The following is a 20,289-nucleotide window of genomic DNA, read 5'->3' on the forward strand; positions in this document are numbered from 1 at the left end:
ACCTTCCTTCCGAGGAGTGGCTGGTGGGTTTGAACCGCCGGCCGTCTGGTTAGCAGGCAAGTGTCTTAGCCACTATGCTACCAGAGCTCCCACTGGGAATATTAGTTAACTCTATTCTTTATTTCCAGGTGAAAAAATTTCACCTGAGTGTATCTGCCAATATCGACTTTTTATTTTCCTCTTAAGAATTAAGTAGATAATTTGAAAATTCTCAAGATGACAGTTTATTTGAAACAGAGCTAAGCAGGGGCAGGTGACTGTTGTTCAAGTGAAGGCTTTGGTGAACCTAGAACTGCTCTGGACAAATCTACAGTATTTTTATATTTATTGTTTTAAAGGATAAGGTAGACCTATGCTACTGTACATAGGAAGGTGTTCACAACATATTAAGGAGAAACAAAAAGTTGCTTTGCATAACAGCATGCATAATATGATCTCATTTTAAAAATGTATGGTTGCATATGCATAGACTAAAGTCTGGAAAAACACGGGGAAAAAAAGAAAAAACAAACGAAGGCTGGAGAGGTGCACTGAGCTGAGCACCTGGCATGGAGGGCCTGCTCAGGGCTGCTGCAGGAACTCTCCAGCCTTCTGTAAGACCTTACTGAAAGAAAGACCTTCCATGCCCACCCTGGGGCTCAATCTGCATACCTCTCTCCACCCAGGACTTGTGAGCTCTCCAAGGATGAAGGCCAGGTCTTGGTAACCTGCACAGAGCAGTTTGCAAAATATACATCTTACATTTACTCCTGTGTTGGGCACCTGGGGAACAAGGTGGAAAAACGCCCTGGCCCTGTCCTCCGGAGCTCAGTGTCATGGGGAGAGAGGCTCATTAACATATAACCACAATACAGTGTGACGTATGCACTAATAGGAGTTCGTTCATTTCAAATGTTGATGGAAAAGTTGAGTGGAGCATTCTGGGTTAGGGGACAACTTGAATAAAGGCAAATGCCAGGGAGAGAGATGTTAATATATATTTATAATGGCAGTAGCTTGAAGGTATAAGTTGTTCCTGGTTCATTCATTTAGCAAATATTATGCCTACTCTATGTCAGACATTGTGGATACAGAGATGCAAATAAGATATAGTCTCTATCCCCAGGGAGCTCATACTGTATCTCTAGAGAGACAGGCTGTACTGTAGTGGCTTGTGTGTTGCTGTAATTCAGGAATCTATGTCACCAATATTTCAAAAACCAGCAGGGTTCCCCTTGGTGGACAGGTTTCAGCAGAGCTTCCAGACTAAGACAGACTGGGAAGAGGGACTTGATGATCTACTTCTAAAAAGAATGGGTCAGTGAAAACCTTGTGGCTAGCAGCAGAATATCATCTGATGCAGTGCCAGAAGAGGAGCCACTTGGGTTGGAAGGCACTCAAAATATGACTGGAGAAGAGTGCCTCTTCAAAGTAGAGTCAACCTTAATGACATGCATGGAGTAAAGCTTTCGGACTTCCATTTGCTGATGCAGCATGACTCATAATGAGAAGAAATAGTTGCAAACATCCATTAATAATCAGAACGTGGAACGTATGAAGCATGAATGTAGGAAAATTGGAAGTCTTTAACAATGAAATGGAGCAAATAAAGATCAATATCCTAGGCATCAGTGAGCTGAAAAGACTGGTATTGGCCATTCTGAATTGGACAATTGTATGGTCTACTATGCCAGGAATGACAAATTGAAGAGGAATGGTGTTGCATTCATCACCAAAAAGAACATTTCAAGATCTATCCTGAAGTATACCACTATAAAATAAAAAACCCACCAAACTCACTGCCATTGAGTTGATTCCGATTCATAGCAACCCCTTTGGGTTTCTGAGGCAGTAAATCTTTATGGAAGTAGCCTGTCCAGTCTTCCTTCTGCAGAGTGGCTGGTAGGTTTGAACCTCCAACTTTCTGGTTAGCAGTCAAATGCCTTAGGCACTATGCCACCAGAGCTCCTTACAATGCTATCAGTGATGGAATAATAGTCATATGCCTACAAGGAAGACTGGAATCATAAAACCTGAGTTTTTAACCTACTCCCTTTTTGCTTAACCACTACATCAGCTTGTGCTTAACCATTATGTTAGCTTATACTTAATCACCGTGTGTTGCAGGAACCAGAAACACATTAGGCTAAGGGAATGACAAGAACTAGTTTAGCCCCCAGACATGCAGGGGAAAGAGAAGCTGTGTCCCTTGGATGACTTGCCCAGATCATAGGTGCTCTCAAAACCCTGGGAAATAAAGTGCAGCAACCTAAAGTTCAGGGAAGATAATCAGAAACAAAGGGTCCGAAGATCAATTCCTGTCCAAAGTCCCTGCCTTGCTTTGAATGTGTACTCACATTTTCCCAGAAAATGACTGTATATGTATAGTTTCCTTATTTTTGAAGTCTATAAATTGTTATTTAAGCTTTGACTCAGGAAGTCTCTATCCCCAAGGTGAGTTTCCCTGGCTCTTTGATGTGCTTGCCCTCAATAAGTTGCCTTTCATTCAAACTCTGGTGCCAAGTTGGTTGCCTCATTCGCACATTGGACAGGATCCCCTCTGTCCTATAACTTTACACACCAACCACTAATGCGAAAGGTGAAGAAATTGAAGATTTTTTACCAACTTCTGCAGTCTGAAATTGATCAAACATGCAATTAAGATGCTTGGACAATTACTAGTGATTGGAATGTGAAAGTTGGAAACAAAGAAGGAGGAGTGGTAGTTGGAAAATATGGCCTTGGTGATAGAAACGATGCCAGACTGAATTATGTAATTTTGTAAGATCAGTGACATATTTATTGTAAATAAATTTTGTCAACAACGTATATGATGACTATACATGTGGACCTCACCAGATAAAATACACAGGAATCAGATTGACTAAAACTATGGAAAGAGATGATGGAGAAGCTCAATATAATCCATCAGAACAAGGCCAGGGGCCGACTGAGGAACAGATCATAAGTTGCTTTATGCAAGTTCAAGTTGGAGCCGAAGAAAATTAAAACAACTCCATTGGAATGGTAGCATAGTGCCTAAGGCACTTGACTGCTAACCAGAAGGCTGGTGGTTCAAACCCACCAGCCACTCCTCAGAAGGAAGGTTGGGCAATCTACTTCCATAGTGATACCGCCTTGGAAACCCAAGAAAGGGTCACTATGGGTTAGGTCTGACTCGATGGCACATAACAACAATGACAACAAATGGGAACCAAAGTACCATCTTGAGTACACCCTATCTGAATTTAGAGACCATTCAAGAACAGGTTTGACACATTGAACACTAATAACCAAATACAAGATGAGTTGTAGGATGACATGAAGGACCTCATACATGAAGAAAGGAAAAGGTCATTAAAAGGGCAAGAAGGAAAGAAAAGATCAGAATGGATGTTAGAAGAGACTCAGGAACTCACTCTTGAATGTAGAGTAGCTAATGAGAGTGGAAGAAATGATGACGTGAAAGAGCTAAACAGATGATTTCAAAGGGTGGCTTGAGAAGACAAAGTAACGTATTATAATGAAATGTGCAAAAACTTGGAGTTAGAAAACCAAAAGGGAAGAACACTCTGGGCATTTCTCTAGCTGAAAGAACTGAGGAAAAGCCTCAAGTTACAACACTGAAGGAGACTATGGACAAAATATTAAATAACAAGAAGATGGAAGGAATACACAGTATTGTACCAAAAAGAACCAGTCAATGTTCAAACACTTCAGGAGGTAGCTTTTGATCAAGAACTGATGATATCAAAGGAAGAAGTCCAAGCTGCACTGAAGGTACTGGTGAAAAACAAGGCTCCAGGAGATGAGTGAATATCAAATGAAATGTTTCAACAAATGGTGCAATGGTAGAAGAGCTCACTTGTCTATGCCAAGAAATTTGGAACACAGCTACCTGGCCAACCAACTGGAAGCAATCCGTATTTGTGCCCATTCCAAAGAAAAGTGATCCAAAAGAATGCACAGATTATTGAATAATATCATTAATATCAGATGCAGGTAAAATTTTGCTGAAAATAATTAAAAAATGGTTGCAGCAGTACATAGACAGGCAACTACCAGAAATTCAAGTCAATTCAGAAAAGAACATGGAATGAGGGATATCATTGGTGATGTCAGCTGGGGTAAAAGCAGAGAATACCAGAAAGATGTCAATCTGTGTTTTATTGACATTCAATAATTTTATTGACATAAAGCATTCAACTCTGTGGATCATAACAAATTATCAGTAACATTGCAAAGAATGGGAATTCCAGAATACTTAATTGTACTTATGAGAAACCTGTACACAGATCAAGAGACAGTCATTTGAACAGAAAAAGGGACACTACATGGCTTAAAATCAGGAAAAGTGTGTGTTAGGGTTATATCCTTTCACCAAATTTATTCAATCTGTATGCTGAGCAAATAATCTGAAGAAGAATGCAGCATCAGGATTGGTGAAATATTCATTAATAACTTGCAATATGCAGGTGACACAACTTGTTTGCTGAAAGCAAAGAATACTTGAAGTACTTACTGATGAAGATCAAAGACTACAACCTTCATTATGCATTACATCTCAACAAAAAGAAAACAAAAATCCTCACAACTGGACTAATAAGCAACATCATGATAAATGGAGAAAAGATCGAAGTTGTCAAGGATTTCATTTTACTTGCATCCACAATCAACACCCATGGAAGCAGCAGTCAAGAAATCAAACAACACATTGCATTGGACAAATTTGCTGCCAAAGACTTCTTTAAGGTGTTAAAAAGCAAAGATGTCACTTTCAGGACTAAGGTGTGCCTGAACCAAGCCATGGTCTTATCAATTGCCTCATATGCATGTGAAAGCTGGACAATGAGTAAGGAAGATGGAAGAAGAGTTGATGCATTTGAGTTGTGGTGTTGGCAAAAAGTATTTAATAAACCATGGACTGCCAGAAGAATGAACAAATTCATCTTGGAAGAAGTCCAGCCAGAATGCTCCACAGAAATGAGGATGGCAAGGAGTCATCTCACGTACTTAGGACACGTTATCAGAAGGGACCAGTTCCTGGAGAAGGATGTCATGCTTGGTACAAAACACACTGCCATCGACTCATAGCAGCCCCCCACCCCCTTGGGTTTCTGAGGTAGTATCACTACAGAAGTAGATTGCCCAATCTTCCTTCCAAGGAGTGGCTGGTGGGTTTGAACCTCTAGCCTTCTGGTCAGCAGTCAAATGCCTTAGGCACTATGCCACCAGAGTTCCTTCATGCTTGGTAGAAGGTCAATAAAAAGAGGAAGACTCCCATTGAGATGGATTGACATAGTGGCTGCAACAATGATTTCAAGCATGGCAAGGATTATGAGGATGGCTCAGGACCAGCAGTGTTTTGTTCTGTTGTACACACAGGGTCGCTGTGACTTGGAACTGACTTGATGGTACCTAACAACAATAACAGAGGAGTTTTGAATGTACTTCATAGCAAAGAAGTACATTTTCAAATAATAATATTTATGAGGTACTTACTAAATGTTAGGTTAATCCTTGTATCAGTCTCCATGGGTGTAAGGGGAAAGTGGTACAGAAAGTTTAAGGAATTTCCCAAAGCAGAGCTGGTAAGCTGTGGAGCCCAAATTTGAACCCAGGTGGCCTGGTTCCAAAGCGTTTGCTCATCCACACTGCTCATTTGTTCATGAAGGAAACAGCTAACGGTTGGACAAACAAAGCATCTATCTCTCCCGAGCATTCTTCATCCTGCACCCCTAGCCCTCTGCTTTGTGCCTCCTGGAGCCCTTTCTGTCCACCTGGTAACCCAATCTTGCCCTGGTGTGGATAAGAAGTCAGGTGCCAGAGAAGCTTGGCATCACCCTCGCCTTTAACTGCAGACAGGCTGAGTCACTGGAGGGACTGCCAGTTCAAACACTATCTTGCTCTTGGCTTACTTTGCACATCATCTCCCTGCAGACCTGGGGCCTGGTATCTGAAGCATGGAGCTCCTGCCAGTAACAAAGGGGTGGGGCCCTCAACACACCTCATCACCCAGGATAGGTGGCAGGACAGAGCAGTGAACGTGCCCAGGATTTTGAGAGACAAACAGCAGATGAAGACAAATGAGTCATGTCTACCCAGACTCTTCCTTCTCCTAACAATTGTAATAAGGTCCCAACTGGTCTCCCTTGCTGCAGTATCTCTTTCTCCGACCCACCTTCCTTTATCACCAGCAGTGATTCTTTCATAGCCTTCAGGGTAAATCTCAATTCTCAGGCCTGGAATATAGGGGTGTTTGTACCTAAGCCAAGCTCACTCTTCAGCCCCATTTCCAATCACTGCATTCAACATACCTAGTGCTCCAGGTAAACAGATACTTGTTCACATCAGGAAACCTTTCACCTACCCTGGAACACTTCCTTCCCCACACCTGCCTTTCCATCTCATGAAACCACACTCATCCTTCAAGGTCAGCTCAATAGCACACCCACGCGAAGCCTTCCCTCCTGACTGTGCAGAGTTCACTGCTGTTCCTCTGTGCACAAGGAATTTTGTTAATGGCAAAGAAGCACAATTATAGCACCGATCTCATTTCCCTTCCCTTAAAAGCAGGGACCATGTTTTAATCATCTTTGTATCTTGTTGCTATGCACAGGGTCTGGCAGATAGTAGGTGCTCAGTAAATGCTGGGTGAGTGACTAAATCAATGTAGATAAACTGGGACATGAATCACTGGCTCACAATTCCCTAGGGGTGGCTGAAAGGTCACCTGGTGCCCTCACTATGTTTGGACCAGAAGGTGGACAGTGGAGGAAATCAGTGGATCCTGGAGAAATGAAAACTTTTTGCACAGCCACCCTCCCTCCCTCACATCACCAATATTGGTTATCAAATTTCCCATCACACCTGAGTCTCTCCTCACTAACTTAACCTTGAGGGTGAATGTATTATTACCTGTTCCAGAAGACAGCCCCTGAAATCTTCTGCATCTCCCCCAGTGTGGCTAGGAGGAGGGAGGACTTGCCGCAGCCCACCTGCCCCACAATCATGGTTAGCTGACCTGTAGGGAGGGTGACAGACAGGAGTAGGGACAAGAGGGAGTCTGACCCCCCCCCCCCCCCGAGAGAGACAGACATAAACAACCAACCCTGGGCCCCATTTTCCCTCCTATCTATAATCTCTAGGGAGTCCTCTCCTCCTTTGGGTCCCTTTCTTCTGCAATCTACATGCCCTCTGGCTCCTCAAGTCCTTCCTCCACCTCAGCCTGCCCCTTCTAAGCACTCGCTTCTCCTCTCTACTGCTCCCCAGGGTGAGCCCTGCTCCTCCTGGCTCCAACACACCATTCTCGTCCCACCTCCACTCTATGCTCACAGTTCTGCCTCTGTCAGAATGCCACCCGGCCCTGTGGCCTAGGAGCATCATTTAGTCTCAGAAAACCTACCTTTTCATAATACCTTCCCTCACTACTTTGGTCTGATCTTCTGAGACTCCCATAGACTGTTTATAGCAGATGGTGTGATACTGAGGCCCAATGTCTTACCTGGCCTTGCTCCTGAACTTCCACCTGGTACATAAGCTCCACAAGGACATAGGCACCCTCACTTAGCTTCCTACCCCAGAGAACCCACCAAGAGTGAGCATACAGTGGGTATTCAATAAATGCTGTTTTTTCTTTTTCTCTCCATGTCATCCAGTGGGATATGGGGAAGGGGCCCTCAGACATGGCTATAGAAGTCCCCCCTGAATTCCTCTGCCTTGACTATGATGGTAGGGTGAGCTGGGCATACCTCGGGGAATACGAATGGTGATGTTGGACAATGTGGGGATCCCATCAGGGGTCCATGTGAAGAAGCCTCCAATGATCTTCATTGGCACACCCACCACCCAGAAGAGAAAAGAAAGGCAGCTGAGCTGTCAGTGTGAATAGTCTCTTGCTTCTCCTCCCCCGTGAAAGCCAAAAAACACTGATTCCAGTCCCCAGATCACTTCCAGGCCAGGGGAGTGGGAAACCAGCCTTCTCATACTGACCTCTGCCCAAGGTGCTGTTCTGAAGAGGAAAGCCACCCTTTTTTTGGCCAGGGTCAATCCAGTAACAACAGTACTTACCTTGTTGATTGTCCTAAGGATTAAATGAAATAGCATGTGCATAGGACTTAGCATAGTACTTGGCACACGTAGTAAACGTTTAATAAATAATAATAATGATGATAAAAATTAATTGTTTTTTGGTCAGATCACCCCACTTGGTAGAGATGGAAGCACTGTCTCTGGTTTCAGGATTCCTATGGACCCTACAGGCAGGGGACCGTGCAAGACTGGGTAACCTCTTAGGCAGAGGACTCAGAATGGGTCTCTAGTCTTCCTGGCACTGAGCTCCCTCCTGGAGATGGCGTTGGGTGACTTAGAGGGTGCAAAGTCTAGGATTCACCTGGACACAGCAGTTGTCGGCATCCCCGTCTGCGCTGGGGGCCAGCATCTGCAGTGGGCCTGTGAGGCCTAGGCAATCCTCCCGTGCTGGACGCTTGCGGTTCACAACCTTGAGGGGCTGGGGATGATTAGGAAGAGGTGAGGACCCACTGGGCAGGGAGCTGTATAGTAGGGAGGGGAGCCCTTCCTCCTGGGAGGAAGGGCTGAGGCTGCACACAGTGTGGCATGAGCTTCAGGTGTAGAGAAAAAAGTGCTGGGAGTAGCAAGGGGAGGCCCAGGCACTCACCACTGCCTGGTACTTGCTAGCGTGGCCTTGGGGTGCAGGCTCACGGGGAGCACACTGCTCCTCGCGGATCTCTGCACTGGACAGGAACTCGCTCAGCTTTTGCACACTGCAGAGGAAGCACAGAGACACCCCCACCCCTGCCAGGGGCAGAGGGGAGGAAACAGAAAGGAGAGAGCAGCTCTGAGAAGGTGTAGGTCCTGAGGTGTGGCCTCCATGCAGTCCAGATGGAGGAGGGATCAGATAGTGAGCATCCTCATGTACATAAGGTTAGAGGTGTTACAGGGCTTATTGGGTTGACAAGTGGGCTGGAGTAGATTGTTATCCTCACATTGTTTGGATTAGAGATGAGATGGTTTAATTTTAGGGTTAATTTCATGTAAAAGTTGGTCGTTGTTGTTGTTGTTACGTGCTGTCGAGTCGCACCCGACTCATAGAGACCCCTCCTTGGGTTTCCAAGGCAGTATCACTATGGAAGTAGATTGCCCCATCTTCCTTCCGAGGACTGGCTGGTGGGTTAACCGCCAGCCTTCTGGCTAGCAGTCAGGTACCTTAGGCACTATGCTACCAGAGCTCCTAAGTTGGTTAGTCTAGGTTAATTAGACTTACAGATGGTTGGTGTTGGGCTTTATTAGTTAAGAGTTATGGTTGGTCAATGTTAAGGTTAGTTAGGATTAGAATTGGTTACTAATAATGATAGCTAATGTTTGAGCCTGTATGTCAGGCACTGTAACTGCTTTAAAACAAAACCAAACTCACTGCCATCGAGTTGATTCTGACTCTGAGTGACCCCCACTGGGTTTCTGAGGCTATAAATCTTTACAGAAGTAGATTGGCCCATCTTCCTTCTGTGGAGCAGTTGGTGGGTTTGAACCACTGACCTTCTGGTTAGCAGCCAGAAGCCTTATCCACTATGCCACCAAAGCTCCTTTGTTAACAGCTTTATAAACATTACATAATTTAATTCCTAGGACAGCCTGGTAGCGGAAGTGTTATTCCCAAATCATCAGGAAGTCTGCTTTCTCCCTGGGGAATTTCCTGTGTACCTAGAGGAGACACTGGAAGCTTTACTCTTACTATTCCTCCTCTCCCATCCCTGGGGTAGTGAAGCTTGAGGAGTTAGAGAAATTGTTTCTATTCCCCTCTTCTCCTTCTTCTTTTGCTAAATGTCCAATAGACATTATACCAAGAAGCCCCACCCACCATCCTCAAAGCAAGAATAGCCTAGGGCTCTAAACAGGCCCCTGGCCTCTGCTCTGTGGCCATTTCCCCAAGGGGGAGCAGACTGCCAGGCTCCAACTATCTGCCTCCAGTGTCCCCTCCCCCACACTGTGGCACTCTCTAAACACTCTGTGACTGGGAAGGGTGGCAATGGCCCTCATCTCCTGGGCTAACTGCTTCAGGTGTGTCCTGCTCCCCACTTTCAGACCACAGTCTAATCTCCCTCATCAAAAAGGCCTCAACTAGCCTGTGTTCCAGGAAATGGTGGGATTAAGCCTGTTTGCATATGGAAATGATTCCGGATCAGCTAAAAGGGTTTCCAGCAAGTGCAGCATCCTTGACTCTGTGGTTTCTGCATTGAATCAGAGGTCTTGGTGGTAGGAAGGGTGGTCACTACGCCATGACCATGAAAAATGGGGCTGCTGGAAATGGAAGCTACTCCTTCTCCAACCAGCTGCTTCTGGGTCAGATATTCCTGTAACCATAATGAGTTATAGTTGTAGCCATAATGCTGAGTTATGTTTCCTTCCATCCTTGAGTGCTTGTCAGAGCTTTCTCATACAAGCTGCTCCTCCCATCAGCTATTTCATTCTGACAGCTCCTCCTTTTTGCCAGTAGCCTGGGACTACTCAGGGCCATATGAGACAGCATGTCACCTTCCTCAAGGCTAAGGAAGCTTGGGTCCAGAGGTCATTTTTTACTGTTTGGTCCCATTGGTGATGGTAAGGGCATAGTCAGTTCTCCCAAAAGCATGATAGGCCATTGCTTTCAAAGAGCTATTTCAGAGGCCTAAAGGAGATCTTTACCTCCAGGAATGGCATTCCCCAGCCCCAGCCCTCTACATTTAAGCTTTCATTTCAAGAGGCAAGGCCTCTAGGAATAGGGGCAGAGTCACCACTGGGCTCTGGAGCCTGGAAGGGGGGTCCTCCCAGAGCTGAGGGCCAATTGGAGACATGATCTGCAGGTACTTGGGGGAAGTTGCACTGATTGGTGCTGTGAAGAACCTGGGACCCATGGAGAGAAGAGGGGATAGTCAGTTTGGAGAAGATAAGACTAGTCAATGAATATTTGAGGGACTGGTACGTTAAGGGGCAAGGAGTGCACTCATTCTGGGTCGTTCTGGAAGGTGGGAGTAGGGCCAATGGATAGAAATTTTACAGAGGTCAATTTTGGCTCAATATTAATTTTTTTTTTTTTCCCTGACAGTGAGTCCCCTGTCCTTAGAGGTAACAGTGAGATCCTGATCCTTGGAGGTATGTAAACAAGTTGGGTAGCCCTTTCTGAAAGACGATGTGGAGGCAAGCCACATATGGTTGGTCCATATCCCTCTGACCAACCACAGTTAGCTTCAGTAAGGCCCAAGTCAATGGACAGACATATCCTGGGACCAAGAGCTCTTGTTCCAATGGTCAGTAGAGCAAGCCCTGGGATTGACACAGGAGCTGCCTGTCTAGTGCCCTTGCCCAGACCCTCCTCTCACCTGACTAGAGCTTTGACTGTGGACCGGACCACACTGGACAGCAGGAACAACGGTGTAACCAGGATGTGGAAGAGGGAGAGGGAGGCGAAGGCCACTGAGGGTGAGAAGTCAGCCTCTTTGAAGAAGCTGACATGGCCCACAAAGGTCTAAGGACAGAGACACAAAGGAGGCAGGGTGTGTCAGCGCATAAGCCTACATCCTACATGGGAAACAAATCCCACGGAAGGAGTAACAGTGCTAGGGAGGACCTAAGGGGATCTTCTGGTTAGAGAGACCTTTTCATCATACTCACAGTCATTTGGAAATATCTCCAGCGAGTTCAGGACTTCAAGATGGAGGGAGAGGGCTGCTCCCTCCCTGCCCCAACCCCTCCTTACCAGGAATAACCAGGGAAGAGCCCATGGGTTAGATCATTGCTGCCCTTCCTCAGACAGCAGTCTGAGGGCTCATTTCCACAGTCAGGGAAAATGTAAGCACAATAATTACAAAACCACCTTCTCTTCGTGGTTGCCCCTTGGCTACCTGGCAGCTCACTGGCTGCTGTTACCCAGAGTTTCCCAAAGAGCCAAGCCTATAAATCACTTTGCAAGTGAATTCCCAAGTGTGTCTGACAGGCTGTGAACTCACCACAGATCAGGGACTTTGGCTCCTGGGGAAATAAATGCATCTTTTTAAAGAACTGCAGCCATCAGTGAAGCCAGGGATGGGAGCCTGGGTGAGGGGGCTTTAAGTTCACGGGGGCACAGCCCTTCTGTAGGCACATTGCCCACCTAGCTACTGAGTTCACACACAGCTTCCATCAAAGTTGCTTCAGAAAACCACCACCGTGATATTTCATGATGCTAAGAATTGTTCCAGGCATATTCTTAAATGTAAAAAAGCAGGTTACAAAACTGCATGGGCAGCACAATCCTATTTTTGTAAAAATGACACAACACAGGCCTTAAAAAGACCAGAGAGAAACACAGTAAGGATATCACCAGTGGGATTAATTTTCTCTGTGCTTTTCTGAATTTTCCAACATAACGACAATAAACATATCTTGCTTTTATAATTAAAACATTTGATAGCTATTTTTTAAAGAAAACTTAATTTCTCTAAATACTAAGGCTCAGCTGTTTCAGGCCTGGAAGCAGAATTCCCTGTCTGCCTAGAGTGGGGGATACTCCCAATCCATCTCTGTATATAGACTTCCAACCCATGACCTTATTTTTGGCTCTGCCTCTGAATCTACCTTCCAAGGTACTTCAGCAGAAAGACCAAACCCTAGGCGGCCCTTCACCACAGACATCCCACTATCACCACCCACCAGGACACAGAGAAAAGACTCACTTACAATGAGGACAGCTGCGATGGGGATGGCCGTGTTCATGAAAACTGTGGAGGAAGCACAAGGGGGAGTTTAGCTGGAGGAATGAGACAGTTAAGGATGAAGACATCCAGGGTGGTGAGGGGCAATGCAGCCCACGGAGGCCTCTCCCCAGCCTACAGGGTGACGTTGGGGTAGGGCAGGGGCAGAACTCTAGTCCAATGACTCCTGCAGTTCCTCACACTGTCCTCCTCAGGATTCTTGTCCCATGGGCCTTTACCTGTTTCTGACTCAAGCCTTTAAATAAAGGCTTAAATGTTCTTATTCTGCTCCACATGGACCAGGTGAGGGAAGCCCCACGGGAAAGTGGTGGGAGAAGGAATTGGAGAGTTGGTTGCCTGTGCCCAACTGTGAAGGCTGCAGCATGTGTTCCTGGGTGTCAAGCTGTTACCCCTTCCTCTGTCTTTGGTTTCTGTATCTTCCCTAGCCAGGTCTTTTTCTGAGGTTTAGAGGCTTTTTAAGCTCTAATGGCTTCTGAGAAGGGTTTAAAACTCATTCACATTTAGGTATTGTTGTTGTTATGTGCCATCGAGTTGGACCCGACTCATAGCGACCCCTCCTTGGGTTTTCAAGACAGTATCTCTACAGAAGTAGATTGCCCAACCTTCCTTCTGAGGAGTGGCCAGCCTTCTGGTTAGTAGTCAAGTGCCTTTGGCGCTATGCTACCAGAGCTCCTGATATTAGTGACTAACAACAGCTTAAAGTAGGACCTCACTCAGATCTGGGGAACTCTGGTGGCTTAGTGCCTAAGACATTTGACTGCTAACCAGAAGGCTGGTGGTTCAAACCCACCAGCCACTCCTTAGAAAGACGATTGAGCAATCTACTTCCATAGAGATATTGCCTCAGAAACCCAAGGAGGGGTCATTATGAGTTGTGATCCACTCGTTGGCAGTGAGTTTAGTTTTTAGTTGAGTGCTACAAGCTTAGCCCTACTCCACAGGGTTGCCTCTGCTCTGGCAGAGTATGGGTATGAGGTATGCTAGAGAGAACACTGGCCTCAGGCCTGAACTCCCAGAAGAAGGGGCTCCATGGAGTAAGGAAACCATCTTACGAGTCACCTTCCCATCTCACCCTCCTCCCTTCCATGATCCTCTTCCAGGCCAGCTCAGAAAGAAGTCTGATTCTGCAATTAGCCCAATTAAGGCAGAAGAACCTGAGAGCCAGAACCAGAGGGCTCAGCCTTGGACACATGGCCCCAGTCTAATGAATGGCAAAGTCTGGCACTCTAAAGAAGGCTCAGTGGTCAACAGGATTCCAAGAAGCCTGTTTACTCCAAGAATCCTGCATCAGCTGGTACACACACAATGTATGCTAGATATGTGGCCTTAATCTCAAGGAACTCCAAAGAGGTGAAAGAGATCTGGCCCCTGTCCTCTGCGGGCTCCCGGTCTAAGGAAGGAGACAAGAAGCATACTCCCAGGGAGGCTCTGATATGATGGGGAGACAGGGACCATGTGCCTAAAGAGTTCCCAAACAGATATGAGACATTGTTCCCATATTTAGGGGATTTCTAATCTGATGGTGGAGACATGGACCCTGCCATTGGAGATCTCCCCATCACATGAGAGAGACCAGGCTCAGCCCTTGGGGCACTGCAAATCTCTCTGACCATCATGTTTTAAATCAGTACCAGTACAATACATGACAGTGCTTTAAGTGCCCTTCCTGATGAAGGCTCCATGGGAGGTGCCCACCACAATGCCACAGTCCCTCTCTCACAGTCCCCAGCAGGGGGCAGTATAAGTATTCTTTGTTTTATCCAGATCTGGGCCATAGGACAAAGCCAACAGCATGTTCATCTCTGTCTGGAGAACAGGGTGGGGGTGGGGGGGTAGTGGAGGGGTGAGGTGGGGGCAGGACCCTAATATGCCCTGAGCTCTTGACCATCACTTACCATATATGTGTAGTAGCCTTGCCCCTTCTCTGCAGGGCCAGTTATTCCAGACACCCCCCCTCAGGGCCAGGCCCTCTCTTCTGCTGTTCCCCTGCCCATCCTATAAATTACCATTGAGGGGGACTCAAGCTAGAGGAGATGTCTCTACATACTGCTCTTTAGTCTCCTGCCCCAGGCCACGATCCCTCCCACATGTCTGGGGCTCCACTCCAGTTACAAAATAGGATCCGAGGTGGATTGTAAATTGCTACAGCTCCCTTGGAAAGTAATCTGATGTTTTATAGCTAGAGCCCCACAGAAGTTCAGACCTACTGACCCTGTAATCTCTCCCCTGGGCATTTATCCTGAATAATCATTCAACAGAAGCATAAAGCCATGGTCAAATTGTGTTAGCTGTCGCATTATCTGTCGCATCAACAAATCACCAGCACCACAACACATCACCCAACACCAAATAAAAAAATATCTAAGCGGAGCGACTGTTTTAGTAAAGGATGGCCCTTTTGGTTTTGTAGTAAAAAAATGTGCAATAATTGACATTTTATTCTACTGCATGTTTTCTCTGGTCCTGATTTTTTTTTTTTTTCTTATGTTTCTATTTTATTGTAAATATTCTTGTGGCTGCTTAAATTCCTTTGAGGAATGAGGCTATAAATAAATTTAAAAATGAACATTCCAAAGCTGATGCAGTAACGTGGAAAATGCTTATGATATAATTAATTTTTGCTCTGCTCTGGTAGTTGTATGGAGACGCTAAAGAATGAAAATGTAATTTTCCACTTCCCTAGCTTCTCCTAGAAGGACAGCCTTTACATGTGGAGTTCTGAGTCCCCTTCCCAATGATGGGTGTGTGTGTGGGGGAAGATCTACAGCTGCTTGTTTTTAAAGACTTTTCTGGAAATACCCACACTCCCACCCCCAGACCCTGGGTACACGTGGCCAGGTCTTGGGATGGAAGTGCTGGAGCCTGAAGATGTTCCAGGAACTGGACCTCTCTGAGCACAGCAGAACAAGATACCCTGCATCCTAACTGAAGGAGGGGAGGGGAAGGGGTGTCCAGCTATCGTGGGTTAAAGACGTATGGTCTGGCTCCTATTTTCCAGAACCACATGAGGGCCTGTAAGATTCTAAGGTAGTAGAAGGATGGGAAATAACACAAAGACTAGATTTTTCTCCAATTTGGTGTGGGGTGGGCTGACTCACCTTGATTTGCTATAGAAAGAAAGAAGACCATGACAGTGCTAAAATCTTGGATATTAGAGAGGGAGAAATACTGATTAAATAACATTAAGTGAAAACAGAAGATTACAAAATAATGTATAGTGTGATGGCAATTATGGAAAAGTCCAGCTGCATGTAGGCAGGACTGAAAGGCAACCTCTATAAAAGGGAAAGATGTTTTGCAACAGTGTGGAAATGTAGATAAGTGTTTCTTTTTCTGCGCCCCCCCCCCAAAGTCCTTTAAGAGTTATGCATTCCAGAATTACTTTTCAAGGGTCTACGTTGTTCCAGGCATTATGCTACATTCTGGGGGCACAACAGTGAACAGATCTATCAGGTTTTCATAATCCTTGGCCCTAAAACAAAACAAAATCACATACACACACACATACAATGAAGAAAAGAAACAAAACTAAAGCAGGGCTCAAATTCCAGCTTTCCCTGGCTTTGCTCAAGGAATGTTGCCTGGCCTCGTGGGTATCACAATACCGGGAGCTTTTCATTTCCAAAACATTGATAAATATTTCAGAAGCCCTGCATTGAGAAGCCACAGCCGGCTGGCTGTTTGTACCTCAGCTTAACTTCAGCTTTGTCCCCTGCCTGTGCCTAATTGCAAGGTGCACCTGCAGGAGAGGATTTTGAAGAGCACAGGGCTATTTCCCACTCAGTCTGAGGGTCCCCAGTCCCAGCCAACAGAGGGGTTAGGAAAGCAGATAAATGGTGCATCTGTGGCTGACTGCCGAGGAGCTGGCGCCCAGGAGGCCCTGCAGTCAGACTGATTGCTGCCTCGTTAGTTGATGACTCTCCCCGGCTCTTCCTAAGTCACCCTCCCTCCCAAACCAGGTCAGGGCTAGCAAAGCAACCCACTGTGGCCACACCAACTGGTAGAAGGAAGGGCAGATATTAGAGAAGAATTTCAAAAAGCTGGAGAAGGAAGGGGTCCCTGATTATGAGGACAACTTGTCCCCCCTGCACTGGCTGTTCAGAGTTGGGGCCTCCACCAAAGAAGACAGCAGAAAGCAAGATTTGCAAAGAATACCCAGACCCTGGGTTGTGGAGAGGGGGAGGTTCTGGGTATGAATTTCCAGATGCTCTATGAATGGGTTCACCAGCACCACCTGCCCCTCCCCATGGATGGCAGAGTTGTTTTTAGGATGGAGTATGAGGCCTTCATCCAAGGAGGCCAAGCCTTATTTTGGTTCAGACCCCAGCTGGGATGGAAGGAAAGACCCCTTAACAGTGGAAGAGATGGTGAAACACATCTTCCTCTAACTTAAACTCCTTCAACAGCCCCCTGGCCCTCAGGATAATATCAAGGGACTGAACACAGTCAAAAAGTCTTGCATGTTCTAGTCTTGTCTTGACACTCTTCATATTGAATTATGTTTGAGTCTTGAACACATCATCATCTTTCTCACCTCTAGGCCTTGGTGAGGAGCTCTGGTGGTATAGTGCCTAAGGCATTTGACTGCTAACCAGAAGGCTGGTGGTTCAAAACCATCAGCCACTCCTCGGAAGGAAGATTGGGCAATCTACTTCGGTAGTGATATTGTCTTGGAAACCCAAAGAGGGCTCGCTATGAGTCGGATCCGACTTGACAACAGTGAGAGTTTGGAGACCTTAGTAACTGTTGTTTATATCCCTGGAGCACTCTTCCCCTGTTCTGGGTAACTTGTCATCATCCTTCGGTGGTCACTAATAGGTTTTTTACCTTTGACAAGGATTCTCTGCCACTTATTACCCTAAGACTAGGATGGAGACAGCTTCTATGGGTGCCTAGAACACCCATTCTGTTCCTATCACTCAAGACACTGTTGCTATTGCTTGTCTGATTGCTCGACTTCCCAATTAGACTGTAGGCAACTTGTAGACAGGAACTGACACTGTGTTCTCAATACTGAGCACAGGGCCTGGCACAAAGTAGGTGCTCAGTAAATAAATGTTAAATAACTGCATGAAAAAATTAAAACTCACTACTGTCAAGTTGGATCCAACTCATAGCAACCCCTCCTTGGGTTTCCGAGGAGTTTTGGTACCACAGTGGCTAAGGCATCTGACTGCTAACCAGAAGGCTGGCAGTTCAAACCTGCCAACCACTCCTTGGAAAGAAGATTGGGCAATCTACTTCCATAGTGATACAGCCTCGAAAACCCAAGGAGGGCTCACTATGAGTTGGATCCAACTCGAGGGCAGCAGGTTTGGTTTTGGTTTTATCACTATGGAAATAGATTACCCAATCTTCCTTCCAAGGAGTGGTTAGTGAGTTTGAACTGCCAGCCTTCTGGTTAGCAGTCAAATGCCTTAGGTACTATGCCACCAGAGCTCCCTAAATAACTGAATGGAAAAAGAGGTCTGGCTTAGCTGTGTATCACAAAAGAGAAAGCAGAGCAGTTGAAAGTGACCCCGTGGTTCTGACCACATGCACAACCCCTGCTCACGGGCTCTGTCTCCCACCAGTCTAGAAGAGCAAGGACTATTCTTGTCTCCTGTAACCCTCAGGGCCCAGTAGGGCCTGACACAGAGAAAGGGCTCCAGAATGGATATTGTACAAAAGACAGAAGGAACTAGCAGCACGCCAGGCAGTTGACTGGTAGGGCCTGGGACTCCTTTATCACCTCTGCAAAGCTTGTCCTCAAAGTCAGGGCCAGCTGGACACCTAGAGTTATGCTGCTTCTGGAAACAACGATTGAACTGACTTCTAAGTGGAGTGACCACAGCACTTGCCTCCGTCTTTCTCCCACTGATTCCTCTGCTCAGGAGTCCTTCCTGTCCATCTTGCAAGATGCAGCTCAAGCCTCCCCTTGCATGAAGCTCTGTGTGAACTCCCATTCCACATGGGCCTCATTCTTCTCTGTTCTCTGCTATTTATTGGCTGGGGGACCCCAGTGAGTCATTTTATCTCACTGGTCCTCAGTCTTCTCTGCTATAAAATGGGAACCATAGAGCTACCCATTGCCATCAAGTCAATTCTGACCCCTAACAACCCTATGGAACAGAGCAAAACTGTCCCATAGGGTTTCCAAGGCTGAGAATCTTTACGGAAGCAGTCTGCCTCATCTTTCTTCTATTGAATAGCTGGTGGGTTCAAACCACTGACTTTTTGACTAGTAGCCAAATGCTTTAACCACTGTGCCACCAGAGCTTCTCACCACAGAGCTACATAACTCACACAGTTGTCATGAGGAGTGAATGCAATCAGGCTGGCTAGGCAGCCACACGGAGCTGGCCACACAGCTTAGCACTCCCATCCCTGTTCTATGAGTTAGTTCTGACTTGTTGGCTACCGTATAAACTCCTTGAGAATAGGAAGCACATCTTACCATCTCTTTCTTTCTTCCCAGTGCTTAGCCCAGTGCTGGTCACATGGAAGGGGCTCGCTCACTCAACACTCACTGAGTAACTTACATCTCTGTTTTTCTTTCAGAAGAAATATCAGTTCTGGATTTCAATGTTGAGGGAATAGCATCTGTACCATTTCCTTTGTCAATTCCTTGCCCTGCCTCAGGGCTCCAAACACTGGGAGCTCTCAATGATATTGATGCAAAACCATCACATAAAGTATCAAAGATGATTTTGTCTGCCTGATGGTGGATGGCAGGGCCACACGGATGACTGGGCTGAAGCCCCACAGGCTTCATCAGGATGGACTGGTCAGGAAATGTGGCTGGAGGACTCTCTGCATCACTAGGACCCAATTGCTGGCACCAGGGGTGAGAATGAAAAATGCCCCATTTCCTCAAGCCTAATGATCTGTGTCTTGATCCCTGGTAATGGAGAGCAGGAAGTAAGAAGTCCAGGAAGAGGTAAATGAAAACATATTCAATATATATGCCTATAGTGGAGGTGCCTGCCACTCTGCTGCCCTGTCTCTCTCCGCCTCCCACTGAGTAACAAAAGAAACACATCTCAAAAAGGGCAAACACACTGAACAAACAGCACTTGGCTTTCAAAGCTCTCCCTGAAGACCTCTCCCTTTCCCTTCCCCACTCCCCTCTTCTAGGAACCAATCTGAGCTGCTCTGTTAATTCCTCTGGATTGTTGAGTCCTGGACAGGTAAGGGGCCTTGCTTGGCTCTGGGGTCCTCACACCTTCCGGGGCCATCTCAGCTCTTAATTACATGAAATTTTCTCTCTCTAGATCTTCCTGGCCACAGGCTCTTCACAGTCATGGAGTGTGGAGGTGGAGGAAGAGGACTTGCAAAGAATAGCTGGACTCTAGGCTGATGAGAGGGACAGGTGCTGGGTGTCCTGCGAATGAGGTTCATCAGCATCACTAGTGGCTAGTCTTTCCAGGGCTCCATGGGACAAAGAATACCTACTAAATAGGTTTCAGTGGGCTAGCCTGGGAGTCTAGGCATCTAAGATGCTGTTTACATAGGAAAACATGTCTCAGGTTGTAGTTTGGAATGCAGGAAATTCATCTACTAGAAGCAGCCAAAACAGCTGCCA

General features: G+C 46.2%; 1 protein-coding gene across 1 annotated transcript in view; it reads right to left on the reverse strand.

Moving 5' to 3' along the window:
* Positions 1-20,289, reverse strand: part of ABCC8 (ATP binding cassette subfamily C member 8) — a 93,661-nt gene that overhangs the window by 33,161 nt on the left and 40,211 nt on the right. Inside the window, exons 11-16 of the mRNA XM_007955560.2 lie at positions 12,691-12,731; positions 11,355-11,500; positions 8,657-8,762; positions 8,372-8,488; positions 7,731-7,806; positions 6,898-7,003 (exon numbers count right to left, since the gene is read on the reverse strand). Coding sequence (XP_007953751.1) covers positions 6,898-7,003; positions 7,731-7,806; positions 8,372-8,488; positions 8,657-8,762; positions 11,355-11,500; positions 12,691-12,731 — 592 coding nt within the window. The remainder of the gene's footprint in view (positions 1-6,897; positions 7,004-7,730; positions 7,807-8,371; positions 8,489-8,656; positions 8,763-11,354; positions 11,501-12,690; positions 12,732-20,289) is intronic.

This window comes from Orycteropus afer, unplaced genomic scaffold (assembly GCF_000298275.1).
Source record: "Orycteropus afer afer isolate SDZICR_OR568_19922 unplaced genomic scaffold, OryAfe1.0 scaffold00014, whole genome shotgun sequence".
Taxonomy (NCBI): domain Eukaryota; kingdom Metazoa; phylum Chordata; class Mammalia; order Tubulidentata; family Orycteropodidae; genus Orycteropus; species Orycteropus afer.